We start from the raw sequence: 23,884 nt of genomic DNA on the forward strand, positions 1-23,884 counted from the left end.
GTTCCGACTGTTTTATGCTATTCTTGTTTTTGTGTCATTTGTGTCTGTGTTGTATCAGTTTCTTTTGCAGACCTATAACCTTGAGATATTCAGCCCAAATTTCTGCTATCTTTGGCATAACACATCCAATGTGTAATTCCAAGCAACTAAGGCCAATATGCAGGCAAATACATGGAACTGCTCATTGACATAAAATTAAGCTGTGATCCTGTGAAGTGTTCAGTTTTCCAAATTTAACTACACCACAAAAATGTCGTTGTTTATTTAAGAATACAATAAAGTACTGTATATCTTACAAAATACAATGGCCTTTCACTACAAAGGTGCCCCATTCTGCTATGCCCATTTAACTGATGCAGTGTGTCGATAAAATACTTTTAGTACTTGTTCATCTGGGGTTTTTCCCACAGCACTTTTGGGTTTAATCACTCTTCTCAATAATATGTTGATCCCAACAAGGCCAACTGTAGAAGGCATAAAATTATTTAGTTGGCAGTAACATGTTTGTCAATGGAAGGCTGTTAGGGTCATAATTTGTCTGGGATAATACATGTAAGAAATATCTATTTTAAAAAAATAATACCTTTATATGTTCCAGCCCATCGGACCACAGATTTTCATACATTGTATGTAGTGACCATAAACTAAAACTGAGGTACACATGTTGTGAAAAAGAACACATTTAAAGAACACAAGTGTTCCAGTGACCTTCGGTATGCACTTGTTGTACATCGCTTTGGATAAAAGTGTCTGCCAAATAAATGTAATGTAATGTCTCACATATATTTCATGATCATGACAACTGACATTTGTGAACGATACTGTGAGACCAAAAGAGTGCAACCTAACAGCATGACTGAGGAGATAATACCCAGAGTAACAAGCATCACAGGTAGCAATACTAATTTCAGTGTATTAAGACCATGCTAAGATCTGTCTGAATGTTTTCAGTAGAACTAAAGCTTTATATTAATACCCAATAGCATGCTTTGCCTCTGAACACAGCGTAGTGTGCAGAGGGGGCCACCAGAGGGCACTGGGACACTATAGTTCAGAGGTGGGACAGCAAGGGCTGTTTCCGCTTCTGGTTTTCATGTCAACCCCTGGCCTTAATTACTTAATTAGCCCTAATATCTACACCATCGTAAATTTCAGCTATATTTCATGATAATTGCATGCATCACAGACAAAGATTTTTCCTATGTCCCTGTATGAAACTCTTTACTGTGATCTAATCTACGAGTGAACCAGTGTATATAACCAATTACATTACATTACATTACAGGCATTTAGCAGACGCTCTTATCCAGAGCGACTTACACAACTTTTTTTGCATAGCATTTTACATTGTATCCATTTATACAGCTGGATATATACTGAAGCAATTTCGGTTAAGTACCTTGCTCAAGGGTACAACGGCAGTGTCCTACCCGGGAATCGAACCTGTGACCTTTCGGTCAAGAGTCTAGTTCCTTACCCACTGTGCTACACTCCGTTAGCTCCCTTAGCCAGGGTAAATGGTAGAAACAAAAACCTGCATACGCACCAGCCCTCCAGGACTGGAATTGCACACCCCTGCTATAGTCAATGTCCTACTGCTGGGACAGTGTATACTAAACTAAGTGTACATATCAGCACACTCTGGCATAACTCAGGATGGAAATGTAATGTCTATGATATCAGTAAAGTAGAAGTGGAAAAAGGCACAAGGGACGGGGCTTTAATGCCTGTATGTCAATTAAACTGTGACTGGAATAACAATATAGGAGTGAAGGGGGGATTTAGTGTCAACACAACCCAGCTGTTATCTCCTTAAACAGATACAGGCAGGCTGACCTGGAAGGCCATTGAAGTCAAGGAGAGCACTGGCAGTGTGACTTCTTATATTTATTTACTAAACTCCAGTCAGATCTCCCAATGCCAGTGTATTCAATGCACAGACAGAGACTACAGCCTGGTGAAGGACAAGTAGCCCCACCCCTCCTTGCTCTGCTGATACGCAGACAGTGGTGGGAGGGCTGTGTGCAATAGACACAGCCTGCTCACGAATGGTCTTGTTTATGCTGTAGGGCAGAGGCAGTGCATGATTTTCACTCTATTTTGAGGAAGAGTGAGGGGTTTGCGCTTGTAAAAATGATAATATAATAAGGCCTGGGGTATTTGCTCTGCTGGCAGACAAACATGTAGCTGCAATGTGTAACCTGATATCCAAAGCTGTAGTTCTCTTGGCTGGAGCATCTGTGGAGAGGGGTGGGGTGGGGTGGGTTAGGATACTCTCCTAGGGACCATCAGGGCCACTTCCTTTTCTCATGGACTCCCTGTGGTTTCCTTGCTGGTGGACAAAAATTTTAAAAATGTCTGTTTTCACAAGTTTTCACTTTGGAGTTGGGTGACGTACTCATTGCCCTGAAGGCTTAACACCTAATCTACCAGGCTCTTAGTCCAGGCACTGATCAGTTTCCCACCTGGACTACTGTAACTCCCTCATTACTGGTCTCATTGCCTCTACCATCAGACCTCTGCAGCCTAACCACAATGCTGCTGTTTGCCTGCTGTGCAGCCTCCTCAGACTCAGCCATGTCACTTCCCTTTTCATCTCCCTCCAACTGCTATCTATATTAGCTTGCATCAAATTCAAAGACTTAGTGTTTTTTATTGGGCCACTAAAGGGACTACTCTGTTATATATTCAAAAGTTCATCCAACCATATACATAAACCAGCCAGACGTCTTCGTTCTGCAACCTATGTGCAACTGGTGCCTCCTCTCCTGCATGCTTGCACTTCCAGGTCATGGCTCTTATCTGTTCTGGTCCCCAGTGATGGAATAAGCCTCCCACTGTGGTCAGGACAGCAGAAACCCTGCCCATCTTCCAATGCATACTGAAGACCCAACACTTCAGACTGCATAATGGCTCCCCTCTTTAGCTATCCCCTTTCCTCTTGTATAATGTTATAGGTACAACAGTATAAAGATTTATCTTTATTGCAGTATTTACTTTGTTTACAGTACTAATTGTTGGTTTGTGTGGTTAATTGTACACGTATTGATTACAAAGGGGCCTTCTGTGCCATCTTGGTGAAATAACACTTTTGGGTTCCTGAAACTAACACTAAGGTTGTGTATGTAGGTCGCTCTGGGTAACAACGTCTGCTAAATTATTGTAATGTAATGTATTATGTCCTAAAACTGGGATGGATGCATTAGTCTGCTGTTTTTCCCTAATAAATTGTAAGATGTTTGATGTCATCTCTCAGGGATATGTAGTCCTCCAGACTGTCATTCCAGACTGTTACCTGCTATTGTTTCTTGCCAAGAAGACACTGATGGGAGAAACCTTTCCTGCATAATTTTTTATTTGTAATCAAACAATTCTCATGTGGTTATGTGCACATTCTCAGCCTTCATTTAAGGGCATTTTTACACACTTTGCTTCACCATGTAGAAATTACATATTTTGCGGAAACACCTTAACGAGGAGAATGGGCAGACTCGTTCAAGCCAACAGAAAGGCCACGAATTCTCAAATAACAGATGTTTACAACAGTGGTGTGCAAAGGGCATCTCTGAATGCACAACGCGTCAAATCTTGAAGCAGATTAACTGCAGCAGCGGAAGACCACACCCGGTTCCAGTCCTGTAAACTAAGAACAGGAAGAAGATGTGGCTACAGTGGGCACATGAACACCAAGTGGATGATTAAAGATTGAAAAAACACTGCATGGTCTGACAAGTCACAAGTTCTGGTGTGACAAGCAGATGGTAAGGTCAGAATTTGGTGTAAACAGGTGAATCCATGGATCCATCCATTCAACGGTGCAGTTTGGTGATGGTGGTATAATGGTGTGCACATTAGGCCCCTCAATGCCAATTAAGCATCATTTGAATGCTACAGGATACCTGAACGTTGTTGCTGATAATGTGCATCCGTTTTATGGCCACAGTCTACCCTTTTTCAGCTAGATACTTCCTGCAGGATAATGCATCATGTCACAAAGCATGTATCATCTCAATCGGGTTCCATGGACATGACAGTGATGTCAGTGTACTCAGTGCACCTTTTTGAACCCATGCTGTGAATAATTCAGGCTGTCCTGGAGTCAAAAGTGGGTCCTACCTGGTACTAGATAGGTGTAACTTTGTGACCTGGCACATTACAAAGAACTGCTGCTCACTAGATTTTTTTTTATCACACCATTAACTGTAACTCTAGAGCCTGTAGTGCTTGAAAATGAAAGGAGGTCAGCTGTTTCTCAGACATTGGAACCACCAAATCTGGCACCAACAATCATACAATGGACAAAGTCACTTAGACCACGCTTACATGACCCATTCTAATGTTCGGTAAAACAACCACTAAAGCTCTACACCATGTCTGCATGGTTATATACCTTTACTGTAAATGCAGAGACAGTGGCACATTTCTGTTGTTTTCGCTCTGTACTCCAGCACATTGGATTTGAAATAAAACAATGAATGTGAGGTTAAAGTGCAGACTGTCCACTTTAATTGGAGGGTATTTACATTCATATTGGGTGATCCATATAGGAATTATCTTTTTATCCATAGTCCCCCCATTTTAGGAGAGAAAAAGTAATGGGACTTGTGGCCACATGATTCCCTGTTTGGACACATTACCATTAATGATCAGATGTACCAAATAAAGTGGCCATGGGTGTATGTATACCTGTTTCTGCATATATCCAACTGAAAAAATATGTATAAAATACTATGTTTTCCATCATGGATAAGGGCAATGAGAGATGTGGGATCCCCAGGCTGTTAAAATCCATCTAACTTTTATATAGCAATACCTTAAAGCAATCTTTAACTAGCCTTCCAGCACATTTACAGTACCTGACTTTGAGAAGTAAATGCAATTGTTAAGACTTTTTATTCATAAACTCCCTTTTTTGAGTAAATTAAGTAACACTTCCTTTTAACTGTTAGTCAAAGTTCAGACCAAACCTTTTCATTATGATGAAAATACAGATGATACTGCGTCATTTTTGTGAAAAATAATTTCACCTGACTGACCTTCTAAACCAGAGATTTTCAAATTTGATCCTTGGACCCATTGGTTTTCATCGCTTTCATAATTTCAGCTGCTGAATAACAATGAGCAGTTAATTGTCCTTAATTATTCCTTAAGTCTACTGAAGGATGCTTGTTCCTCCTTTCGTCACAAATAGCAGTGTATGACATGAAATATCAATATTCCACATTCACATCCAGGACTTTCAGTCAGTCAGGGCAACAAACTTTCTGCATTGCGCTGTACTATATTGATTGCTTTAGAAAGATGTTACATTTCAATTGATTTAATTATTGACTGGCAGTGAAATCACCTGGGTTCTAAATGATAGTCACTTGATCACTGAAATTTGTGTATCTGAGGTAAAAAAAAATATATATATTTTTTAAATGGTTCGAATGACTGAGAAAATAAGATCGAGGCAAACTTGGACGAGGACCAAGTTTGAAAACCAGGGTTCTGTACCAGGGGTGCACAACAAGGCCCAATGCATTTCAGGATTTTGTGCCAACTTCTGCTTTTAATCATTTCATTTGCTCAATCACAGTACAGTGCCAGAGTAGTTTACAGTGATGTCATAAAACGAAAACTAAGGTAAAGGTCGGAACAAAAAACAGTATTTAGACCTGCCCTCCAGGGCGGGAGCAGTGCATCCCTGTATTAAACGCTACTTTTTCATGCATAGTCCTATGTGAGCTTAGTATTTCCTAAGGAAGTTTCCTTTCTGGACTTAATAATAATCAATTTGTTCCTGCTGTCATTTTGCCGGATGTGACCACCAAATACAGCTCTAAAAATCACTCAACCGCTTAATTCTACACCTACCCAACTAAATTCATAGAAGCAAATACCCAGAAACACTGCTATCTGACCAACTTTCAGACACTTATTTCCATGGATTTACGAAACAGCATTCACTTTTATCATCGTTTTAGCTAACTTTTCCATCTTGTCATGAAAGGTGTTCCTGTAAATGGAGTGCGTTCATTGGTGTAGAAAACGTCCAGGACCTGAAAGGGGATTGGTTCATATCGCCTTCAATGAAAGCTTACTGCGCAAACTGTGGCAAATGAGGTTCCATCTTGGTAGTCTTGTAAACAGAAAGGCTTAGAAACACGCCTTTGCTTTGGTCAAAGCAAATCGTTTAGGAACAGGATGTTGGAGACAAATTTGTTTGCCTTGGATTCACATCTAGCGTTATTTTTTTTCCACTATGGAGTTTAACGATGGTCATTACGATGATGAAGCCACCGAGATGGGAGATGAGGGACAAGTACGGAGTGCCGCGGCCGAACCGTTCATACCAAGATGCGCTAGCTTGCTATTTAAATCCGAGCTACGTGACCTGGAAAATGAATCATGATTCTAAACAGATGAAGACAGATTGTTTATTTTTTTGCAAATAATAATAGTAATAATAAAAATCACGATATTGTCATTCAGATTGACATTTGGAACATCAATGACAGAAACCGAGCTTTTATTGTTTGTGTTCATAACATAGGCTGTACGAGATGGCTAGTACGACCGAGCTAAATCACACAGCCCGATTTTACAGTCTGTGTCTTCCATTTTTGCACAAAATAATTAGACACAGTTCGTTGTTGCAGATAACAGCAAAAATCAGTAAACAAATGTCATTTTGCGGGTTGGGCATTTAAATTATGAATATTTGGCATAGTCTAACGTTAGCTTACGAGCTAGCATGTCAATTTACACGAGCCGTAGGCTATATTGTTTGCGAATGCGTCATTCCTTTTATTTTTTAGGTAGTTAGCTAATAAAACAAAGACACGTAGTTTACTGTTTTAAGATGAGTTTAGAACAAAAATTATATTTATTATGGTAAGTTCCAGTAGCGCTAAAATGTTTGTCAAGTAGATTGGGTTGTATTGTTCAGGTGTTTCCCCCCTTTTTGTTGATGTCCACCGAAGGGGAAGGAGGGGGGGGGTGGCTAGTTTCTCGGCAAGAAACAGCAGGTAGGCTTAGCAAAATTAATAACATTTGAAACGAATGACACAATTAAAATATTTCGTATTAACTGGGACACACTATAATGTATACCTGGTTTAAACAGTTTGGCTAATTCATCCTGTAGGATTAGCATTTTGGTAACAGGCTTTCAACGTTAGGCTCTTCACAAGATTTTTTTTTTTTAAATAGTAAAATTACAAGACAGCTTCTGTCATATCCTGTCCTGAATTGAGTTCCTGTTTTTTTTTGTTTGTTTGTTTGTTTCAAAAATATTGACCTATTTGTAATACATTTAACAAATTTGCCTTCATGTCATGTTGAACTAACATTTTTTTTTTTTTGTCTTGTTGACTTTGAAAACTGGGTGAGCAAGGCGGCACATTATCCACCTAGAGAACTTCTCCGACACCAACAACCTGGTTCTATAAGAGTTTGAGCATAGAATGACAGTTCCTACCAGGTGGAGTACAGTGCCACACAACACAGTGCAGATGTAGGCCTCAGGACAACCTGTCCACTATTTTATAGAAAGCATCTCAGAATATAACCCACCACAAAGCAATTTACTTGCTCTTTGCTTTCAGCCTCTTTACGGTGCTGCCTTGTAGAATCCATATCAAGCAGCATTGTACAGGGCTATGACAGCAGGGAGACCCACTCCTCTGTGATGTCATTCTTGAGGCCTGTCCCCTCTGTGACATCATCATTGATGATCATGATTTACCTTTGTAAAACCAGAGCCGCAGCCGAGTACGTTTTCCACGTATAAAAATGCCAAGTTACTAACACAGACAAACCACTATCTATAAGTCATTACTTCAAATCTAGGCCTGCCATTAAAAGTTTTGATATCAAAATTGTGCCAGGTTACATGAAACAATATTGGCTATTTTAGCTCACAAACATTAAACAAGCTGTATTCCACAGCGATGCTGCCAATGTTTCCTAAATTCTTTCAAGTAATTTCACCCAGTGTTTTCTTAATCTTACCATTTCAACACAATGGGCATCATTCACCAACCGTTCTTAAGAAGAATTTTCTTCTTAAAACCCACTTACGCAGTTTTCACGAAGATTTTGACATTCACCAATGTTTTCTTATTTGGGATTTGTTCTTAGGTAAGAACAGAATCTACGCACACTGAAGAGCACACTTACGCACATTTGAGTGCTGACATGTTTGTGCAAAATAATTGGTTATTGCGTTTTCTTCACAGTTGTATAATATAGGATTTTAATTACAATCATATTTTTATAATTTATAATATTTTTTAATAATTATTTTCATTATTTTACAAAGCATTAAGGTGCCAGGTTCCGCCTCAGAGGGTGGTTGCCTCAGCAGGAGTTAATCTGTAAATAAATCATAAAAATCAAACCATTGTAGTGACCTTTTATTTTTGGGGTTTCAATTATACAATGTTTGGTCTATACTGCAAAAGCAAATGTTTAAATTTTGAATACAAACTAAGCACTTAGGTAACACTTTTTAAACACATGGACATGTTGAAGAAGAGAACACCGCACCGGGTGACACCATCAGAGGGGGGTGACAGCAAAATGACTGGCAATAAATTTTTTGTTCAGCGACGAGTTGAAACAGCTAGTTTCTCCGATGCAGTTTACTGCCGGTTGATTTAATTAGCGGTATTAATGTGAGGAGAAGCGCTTTGTCGTTTGAATGCATAACACGCAATTCCTTGCGCCCAATCCCACCTTTTTTTTTGCCTCAGATTTGACATAAAACCTTTTTTTTTTTTTACTTCATCAGTTGTGCGCCCTTCTCTGGATACAGCGTTCACTGAATGAGTAATAGCATCCCATGCATCTTTTTTTGGTGTTATTTTATATCCACTACTGACGCTACTAAATATGACAGGTCGTTTGCTGTTCACTTCCTGCAGCAGTACCTCCACTTCAGAACTACTGAAGTTTTTCTTACATTTGGAATCCGGTGCTCCGCCATCTTTAGATTTTTGTTTGGGCATTCTTGACTTCTCTTTTAGGAGGACAATGGGATTCATCATTATAAGAACACGGGTGCGAACAATTCTGCGGTTTAAGAACACGTCATGAATCTGACGTAGACTTTTCTTAGGACCTTACGCAAGAACAAATTTAAGAAAAAACTTAGGAAGATATTGGTGAATGAGGCCCACTGTTCTCATTCAAACTTTGTGTCACATCAAATTGTCTAATAACAAAAGTTGCCTCATGCATGACACTTACATGACTATATGAAACTTCTGGCCAATACCTATAGAAGGGATATTCCTCCAGAAAGATATGTTTATACTTTGTTGTCAAGTTCATTTTACAAAATGTATGAGTCCTTGTATGCTTGTGATTTCAAATAAATACTGAATTTATATTCTAATCTTAATTCATCACATCAACAGAAGAGATTACTGCTCGCGGGTCTAAAAAGATGCTTGTAAATTGGTGGAATCCCCCACACTCTGTGTCCCGACAACAGTGGATCCTCACTTATCTTGATATTATTTCTATGGAGGTATCAACAGCTCGCATTCATGGAGCTAAAGGGAATACAATTGAGGCTTGGAAGGAAGCCTATCTAGCTGTCAAATCATTGGTACAACCTACAGAGTGAGACGGTTATATATTTAGCAATGCACCTTTGTTCATGTATACTAATGTACACCACTCTATACTGTTTATTGTATGCATTTAGTTTTATTATCATTGTTTTATATGCCACCATTTCAGGAGGAGGGGGCTTGTCCTCCTCTTTTTATTTTTTTTTGTTTGGGGTGTTACGGGGTGGGGGAGAGGCACAGACATGTTATCCTATTATGAACGATTTTCTCTGTAATGTATGCCCTACCCACTCATACATATATACACACATATTCAATACACTGGCGGACTGGGGGGGGGGGTTGCCCCCCTTGCTGCCCCCATGGTTGAAAAAGCGTCGCAAGAAAATTTGATAACGTGTCTTAATGAGTGCCCTTCTAATGGAGAAAACGTGATGCAGTGCCCTATAACGGGCCATTACAATGGTCTACACTTGACGTTCCCTATGGGTACCCTGCCAAAGGAAAAGGGTGCCGTTATAAAGTGCCCTCTATGCCGCCCCTACATGACAGTGTCCCAAAGGGTGCCCTTTCCAGTAGAGAAAATGGGATGCAGTGATGTATAGGGTACTCCTCAGGTGAGAAAACATCATGAAGTGCCCAATTAGGTGCTCCTCTAATGGAGAAGTGCCCCTCCAGTGGATAAAATGTGATGCAGTGCTGTAAAGGGTGTCCCTACATGCGTGAGAATGTGGGGAAGTTTCCTAATGGATGCCCCTCCAGTGGAGAAAACGTGATGTGGTGGCATATAGGTGCCCTTACAATGGGATAAACTTGAGGTTCCCTACAGGTGCCTTTTTGATGAAAAAAACTCATAAAGTGCCCTCTTAGATGCCCTTCCAAGTGAGAAAACATGATTCATCATAGATTTTTGCACGCTGGTGGGCCCCATGTCGTGCAGTAGGTGCCCTTTTTATTTTTTCGCCCCTGCCCTTCAAACGGCCAGAGTCAGCCACTGATTCAATACTTAATTATCCCCCTGGGGACATTTCCCTAGCAGCACGTAACGTTCACATTTATAAACAGACTTTTATACCAATACACATACGATCATTCTTAAATTACATGAAAGAATTTAGGAAACATTGGGCAGCATCACTTTGGAATACAGTTTGTTTAATGTGTTTGATGCTAAGATAGCCAACATTGTTTTATGTAACTTGGCACAATTTTGATATCAATTCTTTTAATGGCAGGCCTTTAACTTAACTGGGCATTTTTGTATGTTGAAAACGGGGTTTTATGTGTTTTACTCAGCGTTGCCTGTCGCTACCGTTGCTAAATATATCGCTTGGCTGGTTGTATGGCGTGTTTTGTTGGCTCAATTAATCACAGGACACATAAAAGCGCGTTACAGTCATACGTATTATCTACTATTCAGTAACGTGTTTGCTGTAAGTGGGGAGTGGGTAGTTACATGCCAGGGTCTGAAATCGTGTGGCGCACCGCTGTACACAGTTTGGTTAGCCGAAAGGCATCGGTCAGAACAACCACAGATGAAACCAGTGGCTACTTTAAAGGGACCCCGACGAGTAGCAGTTGCACGTTAAGGCTATACATTCAAGGATCATTTCAATAGTTCATAACTGAGAAATGCGTTGCGAAAGCGTTTGGTCTCGCTACTCATGAAGATTAAATAATACATCCCCTTCTGAGCGCGAAATGGAGAGAGGATGTTGATACATATCAACAGTTCTCTGTCATTGATGATAGTTTCGCTACTGAAAATAATGCGCAGGTTGAGGTACGCGTTCTGAGTCATTTATCCTTTTTATGGTTACAATAAAAATTGTAATACGGAATTATACTGCTAAAGACGATATTATTCTACAGAACGAGCGCACGGCCTTCCGGATTCATCACAAGATTATGAATGGGTTCGTTTTTTCACGAGTATCCAACAGACTTTAATGTCGGATGTTTATTTACACTGTGAAGGTTGTGTGCAGTACGGTGATATAAATTAATACGTATCAGTGTTGGGAAGATCATGTTATAAATTATTTTATATGTTGAATAGTTCTAGACATGCTGCCCTGTGAAATAGGCGTGCCACATTAAACGCAGTTCCGCTCTTCTGCTACAGCGGTGCGTAAAAGACACTGAGACAGTAATTTGCAACGAGAAGAATATTTCTTCGGTACATGCACATTCATTCATAATTCTTTTGGTGAAGCCGAAGTACAAGCAGGGCAACCATAGATTAAATCAGTTCTTAGTTTAATGCGATGTACACAAGTACAAGCTGTGATGAATGGAGTGTACCTGCCACGCCCACGTAGTTTACCTGCCATGCCCACATAGCCTAATTTAGCGCACCTGGATGGACGCCTAACTGAGTGCACCTGACTGGACGAATTGCCCTGCAAGAGAACAGGACTGAATTAATAAAAGAGGGACTCTTTCATGAGGTGAGGGTGCGCTAAAACTGAAGAAAGCTAGGGGCTCTGCCGTTTTTGAAAAGGGGTTGCAAAGATCGTAGACTTGCACGGAGACCAAATTCCTCGAACTGCACAGATAAGTGTTCTGCGTTACCTGCCTTGAGTCGCTCAGATTGCTCTCTTCTGTTTTAATCTATTATTATGATGTTTTAGCTTAATAAACTGTATTAGCAATATCCTTATTTTAGCATTTTATTGGTCATGGTACAGCTTAGCCCTTTGGCCAGGGTTAACGGCCAGTCCCCACCCCTAGCTGCTCAACGAGGCCCATAGTTGAGGCAAAGAGGAGGAATAATTTAAACCACCTTGATCTGCGTGTTGTGTGTGTACCAAGTTGCCATCTTATAATAATACATTATTTTGTGTATTTACTAAACTGATTGCCTGGACCTTGTATTGTTGTTCGCATCTCTCCATTGTCATAAAAGAAACGGCTCGTTGCAAAGCTTAACATTAGGACTATATACTTTCAGGGATCGTTTCTTTCGACTAGCTTATAGTTTATTACTGAGAAATGCAATTCGAAAGTGTTTGGTCTCGCTATGTGCGATGACTAAATTATGCATCCCCTTCTGAGCGCGAAGCGGATGGAGAATATGAATATATAGGCTATCAATCGTTCTCCATCATTGATGAAGGTTCCGCTTCTGTGAAGTAGGCGGAGGAAGATGATGCGTTTTGATTGGTCAGCTTATTTATGGTTACAATGAGAAAATCATAATAGGAATAAACGAACAGATCTTTTAACAAACCGTGTTTATGAGAAAAACATACTGACTGTCAAGGCCCTTTGATTCGACTACATGGGATACATTTTTTGTGTAAATCTACTACAGCTGTGTATCGAAATCAATGTCACCTCCCCAAGTTATGATATTTACCTACAGAATATTAATTCCAAATTAATCATAAGATTATGAATGGATACTCGTGGGGAAAAAACGAGCCAAGAGACTTCGGAGTGTAGGTAGCCAATGTCCGTTATAAAATATTTAGGCTAGATTATGGACGTTGTGTGTAGTACGGTGATACCAGCTAATAAGTACCAGCGCTGGGAAGATCGTGTTTTGAATTACTTTATATGTTAAATAGAGTTTTAGATATGCTCTGTGAAATAGGCCTGTCGAATTGCATGCAGTCTCTCTTCTACCACGGAGGTGCGTAAAAGGCACTGAGCTTTGCAACGGGAAGAATATTTCTGCGGTACATTCACATTAATTCAAAATTCGTCGAAGTCCATCGTGCAGGGCAACCATAAATTAAATCTGTTCTGAGATTAATGGCGGGACGTACACAAGTACAAGCTTAACATTAAGATTATGCTTTCGGGGATCGTTTCTATAGTTTGTAACTGAGAAATGCGTTTTGAAAGCGTTTTGCCTCGCTACCCACGACGACGAGGTCAAGCATCTCCTGTGCGCGATGTGGGTGGAGAATATTGATTTTTTTCAGCGGTTTTCTATCATTGATGACCGTTCCGCTTCTGTAAAAGAATGCGGAAGAATGGGATGCGTCCTGAGTGGTTAGGCTGTTCACGATTTAAATTAAAAAGCGAACAAGACGGGGAATATATGATCTGATGAAAAACACATTTTCAACGTACAAAAATGCCAAGTTACTAACACATACAAACCACTATCTTTAAGTCATTACTTCAAATCTAGACCTGCCATTAAAAGTGTTCATATCAAAATTGTTCCAAATTACATGAAACAATCGTGCTGGTTTATCCAGGCCTTGAACTTCCCAGGTAGCCCTGATTTGTCCACTCCCGTCAGCCATGACTCCAACTCCTTGCTGGTTCTCTAGAGTGATGTGGTGTCCTTCATGGTGCAGTCAAAGACCTTGCATAGGCTCTTGATCTCGTTTACAACCTCATCACATCAACTGGAGCCACTCTCTCTCCTTGTTAGCTGCAGGACATCGTAGATAGAATCTACGCACACTAAAGAGCACACTTACGCACATTTGAGTCCTGACATGTTTGTGCAAAATAATTGGTTATTGCGTTTTATTCAATTCTACAGTTGTATAATATTATAGGTTTTAATTACAATAATATTTTGTATCATTTATAATAATTTTCATTATTTTACAGAGCATTAAGGTGCCAGGTTCTGCCTCAGAGGGTGGTTGCCTCAGCGGGAGTAAATGATAAAAATCAAACCATTGTAGTGACCTTTTATTTTGGGGGGTTTCAATTATGAAATGTTTGGTCTATACTGCAAAAGCAAATGTTTAAATTTTGAATACAAACTAAGCACTTAAGTAACACTTTTTAAACACATGGACATGTTGAAGAAGGGAACGTCACTAGGGGGTGACACCAAAATGACTGGCAAAATGCAGCGACGGGTGTACTCCGATGCAGTTTACTGCCGGTTGATTTAATTAGCGGTATTAGTGTGACGAGAAGCGCTTTGTCGTTTGAATGCATAACACGCAATCCCTTGCGCCCACTCCCACCAGTATTTTTTTTTTTTTTTTTTTGCCTCCGATTTGACATCAAACCATTTTTTTTTACTTCATCAGTTGTGCGCCCTTCTCCGGATACAGCGTTCACTGAACGAGTAATATCATCCCATGCATTTTTTTGTGTTATTTTATATCCACTACTGACGCTACTAAATATGACGGGTCGTTTGTTCACTTCCCGCAGCAAAACCTCCACTTCAGAACTACTGAAGTTTTTCTTACGTTTGGAGTCTGGTGCTCCACCGTCTTTAGATTTTCGTTTGAGCATTATTGACTTCGTTCGCTCAACTTTTCTTTTCGATTGATGTGTGTGCACACGGCCTGCAGTCCAATGCCCTTTTATGGGGATTGGCGGGGCGTTTACCTATGCTAATTAGGAACAACTGGCACACGCTTTACACTTACGAGGACAATGGGATTCATAATTTTAAGAACACGTGCGAACAATTCTGCGGTTTAAGAACACGTCGTGAATCTGACGTAGACTTTTCTTAGGAATTTTATCAAGAACAAATTTAAGAAAAAACTTAGGAAGATATTGGTGAATGAGGCCCAATGTTCTGACTCTGTGCTTGGGGTGGAGCCTGAGGTTCCCGGCACTGTGAGGTGACTCCAGGTCTGGCTCCTCCTGCATCTCACCAGGTATTGCTCCTGTGCGTTGCACCACTTTCTCTCCACTCAAGCATCTCATCTTGTCCAGGTGGATCTTCAGATCACGTGGGTTTTTTTCAAACTATGCCACATAAACATACGGCACTCATGGTCCATACTCTGTTATCTTGGGTCGTTGCCTGAGTGTCTGTCCAGTTGGGATGCTCATCCTCCCCCCCTCTCAGGCACCCCTGGGGGCATTTCTCTAAGGGTTTCCATAGCTTGTTTGTTGTCCTTCTCGGGAGCTGTAGTTTCTGATGCTAACCCTCCCTGCCCCGGGTGCCGTCTCTCCGAGCTGTCCGCTGTCACTCCAGCTGTCACCACATTATTCGTGGTAGTCAACCAGCCTGTTCCTGGACATCACTGGCTAAGCCAGACTGGACTAGTTCATTTCACACATCTTGCAATGCACTTGGACACATCATCAGTGATGCAACCTGGGGTCATGGGGTGTTTCAGGTCTTTCAACAATTATGCACCCTCACCCAGGTGACCCAGCCAGAGTTGATCAGGCCCAAGCTTGTGTCCATGTAGCATGTATTGTCCACGAATCCCCCCTCTTGATCCACAGCCATTTGACGCCCTCTCTGCGGCCTCAGTGGTGTTCTTGATGGCTTTCCTGCTGTGCAGTCCTGTAATGCTAAAGTGTTTGAGGGCCCTGTGGAGAGACTGGCCTGCAAAGCCTCTGCAGCCCACCTCTATGGAAACACATTGTGCCCTCCATCCCTTCCTCCGGCACACGCCAACCAGGTCCTCATACTTGGCCCTTTTCCTCTCATAGACCTCCTCCATCCGGTCTGCCCAGGGAACAGTCAGCTCCAGCAGGACCACATGTCTTGATATTTCAGACATCAGGACCATGTCTGGCCTGAGTGTGGTCACTGCGATGGTGTCTGGGAATAAGTGCACTGATATGTCATTTTGCATGTGCATCCGATGTATTGATTGGCTGATGTACCTGAAATGTTCAATGGGGGGACATGTGGGCTTGAAGCATTGATGATATAATCAGGCAGGAAAATAAGAATAAAATGCGAAATCCCCTAAGTTTGCATCTTTATTGTGTGGACGTGTGAAGGAGTTTGTGAATTCTGTCTGTTGAAATGCGGTCAGAAGGTACAGACATTCATGTTCTTAAGGGCTGAGTGTCTGTGGCTGTTGCAGTTATTTCTGTGGGGAACCCTGAGAAGGGCCAAATTATCGGTGCTGTATGGGGCATGCTGTCCCACCAAGGTATAACTTAGCGGGATGGCTTACCTGCCACCCCAATCTATGGCTCTGGGTAAAACAACATGGAAAACAGCACCCCTCAGTGATGTCATAAGTAATCAAGCCCCGTTGTGTAGGATGATTTAGCTTGGAAATCTTTCACATTAGTTATGTTTCTAATGTAGCATTGTATCAGGCTATGATTTGTCAATACAGTGGTCTATCCTCCATATAACTTCACCATTAGTCAAGAACAGTTATTGTTTTTACAGACAGGACCAATGGAACGCAGCGCTTGATGTAAGGACAGGATGTGAAAGTTACATTGAAGCTGCTTGGATGCCTAGACACGCATTCACCTCATTGTCTTCTGCTTGTATTCCCCTCCACGATTCTGCTTTCCAGCTCCACATCTCTGACCATAGGTGAAATCATGCCTGAAAATTATTTTATTGATATGTATTGTATTATAGAAACTATTTTCTCATTCGGTTAGCAAGCGCATACGGATTCTGTTAATAATCAAGGCTGAGCAGGAAAAACGGATTGTCAGAAGGTCCACTCCGGGATCTTCACTTCACCTTATTCACTTTAAATTCCCCTAGAGGGCGATGCAAGCACAGCCCTCACTTCAAGGGTGTGGGCATTGTGACATACGACAATTAATGCTAATTTATCTAAAACGTATGCTACATCTGCAAACATATGGTCAAAGAAATGCATTTTGAATTGGATGATGAAGCTGCTGAACGATTTTTATTTTATTTATTGTGCATACGAATGGTTTTATCAATTATTGGAACAATAAATGTAAGAACAAATGTGACCATTTATTTCTCAGGCAAATTAAGTTATGCATCAAATTGCGGCTACGAGAAAAAAAACTGTTGGGAATGTCGCAGAGGTTCACCCACACGATGAAAAGGGTAGTGTTCCTCCGGAATGCCTGCCCTTTTTATAAATCGTGCAGAAGTGTACGCATCCAGTTCCGCACCCGACGCACTGAAACACCAGAGGAATTCCTTTCCAGTTGGAGCTGAATCCACGCTGCATAGCGGGTCGTCCTAGGGAGATTCGCACATCAATAAGCTACCTCAACTCCAACAACCAGTCTGAAAATTACTCGACATATGCACCGTGTTTTTATTTTATTTATTTTATTTTATTTTTTTGCTAGGTCATTGAATTTTTTTCCCCCAGAAATCTTAAGAAGAAAGAATCCGTCGTGACGGTAAGTGTTTTAGTGGTCATACAATAAACAATTGGCATAGGCTAATATGATAAAAGTGTAGGCTACTTTAAAGTAGCCTCGTTTAGTCTAAAGAAAGTCTTGTTACGAAAAGGTAATAATTAAATGTAATACGTTTAATGGCAAGACCGCTGCACCACAATGTTACGGAATGACACACGTGACAAATTAGTTTTCGAGAAATTATTCTCAGTTATACACGATAAATTTCTTTCTCGCTATGCAAAACTCGCTGCTATACACAGGCGACTAAACTTTGGGAAGTTTAACAGACGGTCTTAATTATTTTGCCACAATCTGGTAAAGTTGTTCAAGTTTAGTGTGCACTTCTTGCTTAGGGCGTCGTAAGCTCTAATTACTTTTAATTACGTTGAACATCGTTCTCAAGTAACACGTATCACGTTTGGCTATTGTGCTTGAAATTATGATTGGGAGGTCACGTTCCTGCACTTCCTGGTATCTAGTAGTGTTCATTATTAGTACCACATGTTATAGGCCTACTTACAATATTCTCACTGTTCTCCCATTCTACTTACATAGGCTACAGTTCGACGGAAAATGTGCCAGTTTTTCTCTAGCTTTAACACACGTTATTTCTGAAATTTCAGCGTGCATAAGTGCGTTTGGTTTTGAGAAGCATTTTCCCCCAAACAACTTTACTAAAAAAATTCTTAATCTGATTCAGCTTAAATACTTAATGCTATTATGATCTAGAAGGGAAAAAAAATGTTCTAATGTTGACATTATAATCTTTGAAGAAGCCTTAAACAGGAATTCATTGATCAAACAGATCATCCCAGAGTTGATTTCAGCACATAATACAACCACAATTTGCCTTTGAGACCTTGCATGAACAGTATATTTGGGCCATATCAAATTACATCTGGAGGAGGCTTGAGGTTTATGAGCTCAAATATGAGGCATATTTGAGGCATCAAAAATTCTCTCTTGTTTCCGATTACTTTTTTGTTGCCATTGTTTTTGTAATGTTGAAGAATTAAATTCTTTTGTTCTGGAAAAGTGAGACATTTGCCAGGGGTAATTGTATTAAATTTAGATTACTGCATGGATTCCATATGGAGCTATAGTCAAAGGTGACAAATGATTCTTTGTTTCAGCTGGATAGCATAATGCTTATGGTATTCCATAAGATCCAGAGATTCCAAAAATCATCAGACTATGTTTCCCACCTCCCAATATGGCCCAATTCCACTGTAGGATTAAATCCACACTAGCTTTCTTATGCCCCCTTTTCTCTGGTAGTCTGTAAACAGATTAATTCATTATACCCTTTTTTCACTATAGATCTGGAACCAGGCTGACTCATTATCAACAATTTCAATAGTAAAAACTGAACTAGACCAAAATCAATGTACCATTTTTTTTTTACTGCATTTCTATTACAGCCGAGTTAATTCCTTTTACACCTGTTCCATTATAGAGCTATTTTGCATTGAACTACATACTTGATTCCCTCTCTTGTACTTCTGCTGTACAATCATACTATTTATATACCACTACAATGTACACCTATGTTTTAATTATTAATTTTTCACATACAAGTATGTGCTGTCAGAATTTTGTTTTATATCAGTTATGGCATTTAAATATGTTTCCTCATATGTAATTATGAGAGATTACTGTTCTTATTTGGGGAAGAAGTAGCTCTGATATAGACTTATATTGATTATTATTGCCAGACAGCTGATGTCACTTCTCCATAGCGGTTATTGCTCTTCCCAGTCTTAATCAGCTGCTGATGTTCTCCTGGTACCAAGGGATGCATGTGATTCGACCTCTGTGGCATGGTGGTACAGGGGTGTAAATTAAACCCTCCTCCATTGAATCCTGCCAAAGTAGCATCGTGCTCCAGCTCAATTCAGCTATCCAACACTAATTTCCAGTTGAAACATTACATTCTCACAATTGCAGTAACACTGTTGTGGAGCCATGTTTATGGGCACATCATCATCACATCATAATATTGGTCAAGTATTTTGTCTCATTTGTCTTATTTTTAAATTAAAGCCAAGCTGCTTGGTATACACACGGTCTGTTTTTTATTTTTAGTATTAATATGTGAATAACAGACATCAGTAAGCTGCTCATTTCTATGTACAGTGGTCTTGATATATACATTTTTATCATCACTGGTCCATCCGCTGTATCAAAAGTCCCTCATGGCTGATCTTCATATGCACTGTGGTCTTTAAGACACGATGCACATTCCTTCAAGTTTTTTTTTGTAGGCCTAAAAAAAAATTAAGTTGTTTTAGTTCCACGTAGGTGTTCTAAAAGGTCAGTGTGGTCTCCAGGTCATCTCAGGAGAGTATCTTCACATTAGTTTGTGGTTGTGTTGTGAGCAGGTATTACCATCCTCGGAATGTCCAGTGTCAACCTTTCTCTGCCAAGAAGTACGGGCAGTGGAAATTCTTCTTTGAAGATACCCTGGAAAAAATAATAATTCATGAGTTGTACACAAATAATGTCCAGTACACATTTTACTTGTGCAGAGAGAAATTTAAACTAACAAAGTAAAATAATTACTAATTCAGCTAAAGTGAGTTAATTTTATCATTTCAGTTAATAGAGACAGTATTTCACTGTTGTGTACATTTTTATTTCCAGCTTGAAATTAATGTAAAAAAAAAAAAAGATATTAGTATATATGATCAAAAAATGTGACAGACCACCTCTCATGTAACCTAAATGTGGAATCCCAGCAGACACAGTTTCAATAGGTTTTTCAAGTTCACCAAGTCTCTCATAATCACATTGGGCTCATTCACAAAACCTTTCTTAAATTATTCTTACTTTTGTTCTTAAAAATGTTCCAATAAAAACACAATATGAGATTAACGAGACATGTGCAGACCTTTGTTTTTGTGGTGTCAGCAAGGTGAGGATTAATTGAAAAATGTTTTTTCGGAACTAAGCAGTTTTAACCATTAACACCCTCATTTGACGTTCAGCACTTGGCATACCAAACACAAGTGCATCAACAGTTTAAACACTTGACTTATCTAACATGTAAAATATATTTATTTGATTTCATCTGGTAATTATTATCTAAGATATCAATTACCAAATGCCCACTTCCAACTGTTACAAACTTCTTCTTTCCAAGTTGCCCCCCAAAAAACTGACTGACTAAAAAAAAGGCTTCATATTTTATGTATTGAAAAAGAGATGGGGCAGGGGCATGGACACCCCTCTGACACACAGACTCACACACACATGCAGACACACATTCACACCTCAGATGACCCCCCAGTCCCTGCCCTGTCTTATCTTCAGGTTATGCTGGCCAGGTGTTTTTGAGCTTCCTATGGCTGAGAATGGCCAAATGGTGAATTATGTGTCTGACAGTGCATATCCCAGGTGTATGAGATGATGAATGCTGGCTGTTTGTAAATTCTATACGCAATCCTGTTCATGTGATTTGTGAAACAGCCATGAACAAATACAGATGAGAAAAACATTATGAATGCTGAAATGTTCTGGGAGAAGTTCTTACACACAGTTTATGATCAAATGTGATACACATGTTTTGTGAATGAGGCCCATTGTCTGTCCACTGTCCCACTGTTCCAGGGCTGTGCACACTCAAAAGCATGGACACGAGGAGCTTGGTGTGGTGGCAGTGGTGGAATGTGGCTGTGGTGCTGTATTTATGGGTTTGGGTACCTATGTGCCTGAGCCAGGCCACCCCCTCCCCCCAACAGCAAGGTGAGAAGCTGAAGTTCCGGCTGGCAGGCTACCCCCGCAAACACAACGAAGGCCGTGTGGAGATCTTCTACAAGGGCGAGTGGGGTACCATCTGTGATGATGATTTTACCCTGGAGAATGCACGTGTGCTATGCCGACAGATGGGCTTTGTTGGTGCTACCGGTTGGAGGCACAGTGCTAAGTATGGCCCAGGGACAGGTGAGTGGGAAATGTTGGTGGGGGTTGTTGCATGTGAAAAGAGACATGCCTGATGGTGTAAGTGGAGGGATGCTGGGTGGAGGTGTAGATGGGGATGGTGTAGGTATAGTTTGCTGGACAATGGAGGGAGGAGAATGCTCGGAGGTGTAAGCAATTTACAAATGAACCATGTAACCAACATTTTGAACCAAAATACCCAAGCATCAGGATTCTGGAAGATGTAAGCAGAGGGAATACTGGGAAGTGTTGGCAGAGAGAGGAGACTAGCTTTAGGTTCATCCAATCCCACCCCTTCCCAGGGAAGATCTGGCTGGATAATGTCCAGTGCAGCGGCACTGAGAAGAGCATTGAGTTCTGCCAGTCCCGAGGGTGGGGCAACAGTGACTGCACCCACGATGAGGACGCAGGTGTGATCTGCAAGGATGAAAGACTGCCAGGCTTCATCGAGTCCAACATCATTGAGGTAAGAGAAGCAGAGTGCTGGATGATGTTTGGGCTTTTGGTGGGTGTCAGCTCCTCAAGCAGTGTTTTGCTAAAACATCCTAGGCTGAGTAACCGCTCTGTTTCACATAGCCTCAGTTTGGTTTTGATTATGGCTGGAGTCTGTAATAGTCCAAAGCTTGGTGCATGTTGTTCTGCTAAACACTTTACTGTAAAAAGTTTTTTTTTTTTTTACGGTGTACTTGTGTTCTGTGGATAAGTATGAACAAGACTAAAACTGCAGTTCTAGGCAGTAGCGCACCAAATGTCCTGAAACAGGTAGTGTCCACTGGCTCTGATTCTGGTTCAGCTTGAGCTTTGTCACAACATGGTTTATCTCCGGGCAGGTTGATTATGTTCTGGCTCAAGAGGCATCCTATCTGAAAAATATACAGAAATTAAGAAACAAAATCCTGGCCAAAATTCTCAATATATTTGGTTGGCCAGAAAAGATAAAAGTTGTCAAAGAATGAAAAGCTATCTGGGAAAAGCAACTGCACTGAATTGCAACATCTGAGGTAAATTACTCCCTGTCTGCTCTTTGGAAGACCATTAAGACAATACAGACTGCTACAGTATATGCTGACTTCTGGAGTCTTCAGTGTTGTGACAACCTTTGAAGAAATCAAGGGCAAGAGTATAAACTGCAATGATTTCTCTGCCCTTCAAAATGGATTTTGGTTAAAGAAGAAATCATCCAGCTAGTGAATATCGCAATGTTATTATTGTGATTTATCAATTTCCTGCTTGGATTTATGGTCATATAAACAACATGGCCAAAAGTATGTGGACACTTGACATCCAACATCTCATCCAAAATTATGGGCATTAATATGGAATTGGTCCACCTTTTGCTGCTATAGCAACTCTTCTGGTAAGGCTTTATAATAGATGTTGGATTATTGTTGCAGAGATTTGCTTCTATTCAGCCAAAAGAACATTAGTGAGGTCGGGCACTGATTGGGAAATTACGCCTGGCTCGCAGTTGGCTTTCCCATTGATCCCAAAGGTGTTGGATGTGGTTGAGGTCAGGGCTCTGTGCAGGCCAGTCAAGTTCTTCCTCACTGTTCTCAACAAAACAATTTCTATATGGACCTCGCTGTGTGCCCGGGGCATTATTTTACTGAAACATGAAAAGGCCTTCCCAAAAGTACAGGATCTTCTAGAATGTGATTGTATGCTGTAGCATTATGATTTGCCTTCACTGGAACTAAGGGGCCTGGCCCAAACTATGAAAAACAGCCCCAGACGAAGGGGTGTCTAGATACTTTGGTCCTATAGTGTATGTACGGAGAAATTACGTACATAGCCGAGAAATCCTGTGCAGACTGAACCAGTTGCTTGCCATTGGGTGGTGTCGCCTTCATTTAGTCAACATGGATCACAAGGTATGATCTAGCAGTGTTAGGACAACACGTACGTACATCAGAAAAACATACCTCGTCAGAAAAACTGATGAAGTTATACATTTTCTGATATATATATTTTGGATATTGTCTGAAGCAATTCATCTTAAATACTTTACCTTACACATGAGTACAGTGGCAGTGACAAGCCCTGAAATTAAACATTTGGCCCTTGGAATGCGACCTTGAGGTCCTGAAGTGGTATGTCACTTTATATGCAAATGCACATTAGAAATCACATGTTACGTGTGCTATATTTTATAATTGGCATTTGCGTTGTATCACTAGGGATCACAATTCATTTCTGTACTATTTCCAGGCAATGGTATGATGTCCATGTCCATTCTTAAGAATGCTTCAATACTAATATGAAGAGATGAACAAGGCTGAAGGCTGAGAATCACTAAGCAGACAGTTTTCCAGACCACCCAACAGAAGCAT

At 40.5% G+C, this 23,884-nt stretch overlaps 1 protein-coding gene, 2 non-coding genes and 1 pseudogene across 8 annotated transcripts in view; all 4 read left to right on the forward strand.

The window, feature by feature from the left end:
- The first annotated feature begins 11,153 nt into the window (after positions 1–11,153).
- On the forward strand, positions 11,154–11,367 carry LOC135260152 (small nucleolar RNA U3). The gene has a single exon (XR_010331489.1). It is a non-coding gene; the product is annotated as a small nucleolar RNA U3 (small nucleolar RNA).
- Positions 11,368–12,503: 1,136 nt separating this feature from the next.
- LOC135260151 (small nucleolar RNA U3) lies at positions 12,504–12,728 on the forward strand (annotated as a pseudogene).
- A 631-nt stretch (positions 12,729–13,359) lies between these two features.
- Positions 13,360–13,570, forward strand: LOC135260150 (small nucleolar RNA U3). The gene has a single exon (XR_010331488.1). It is a non-coding gene; the product is annotated as a small nucleolar RNA U3 (small nucleolar RNA).
- Positions 13,571–17,301: 3,731 nt separating this feature from the next.
- Positions 17,302–23,884, forward strand: part of LOC135259622 (lysyl oxidase homolog 3A-like) — a 47,812-nt gene continuing 41,229 nt past the window's right edge. Inside the window, exons 1-3 of one of the 6 annotated variants that reach the window (XM_064344185.1) lie at positions 17,302–17,612; positions 21,225–21,557; positions 21,857–22,020. In XM_064344185.1, coding sequence (XP_064200255.1) covers positions 21,245–21,557; positions 21,857–22,020 — 477 coding nt within the window. In that variant the 5' untranslated portion in view covers positions 17,302–17,612; positions 21,225–21,244. The remainder of the gene's footprint in view (positions 17,613–21,224; positions 21,558–21,856; positions 22,021–23,884) is intronic. The other 5 variants (XM_064344188.1, XM_064344189.1, XM_064344184.1 and 2 more) reach the window with 5 other exon arrangements.

This window comes from Anguilla rostrata, chromosome 7 (assembly GCF_018555375.3).
Source record: "Anguilla rostrata isolate EN2019 chromosome 7, ASM1855537v3, whole genome shotgun sequence".
Taxonomy (NCBI): Eukaryota; Metazoa; Chordata; class Actinopteri; order Anguilliformes; family Anguillidae; genus Anguilla; species Anguilla rostrata.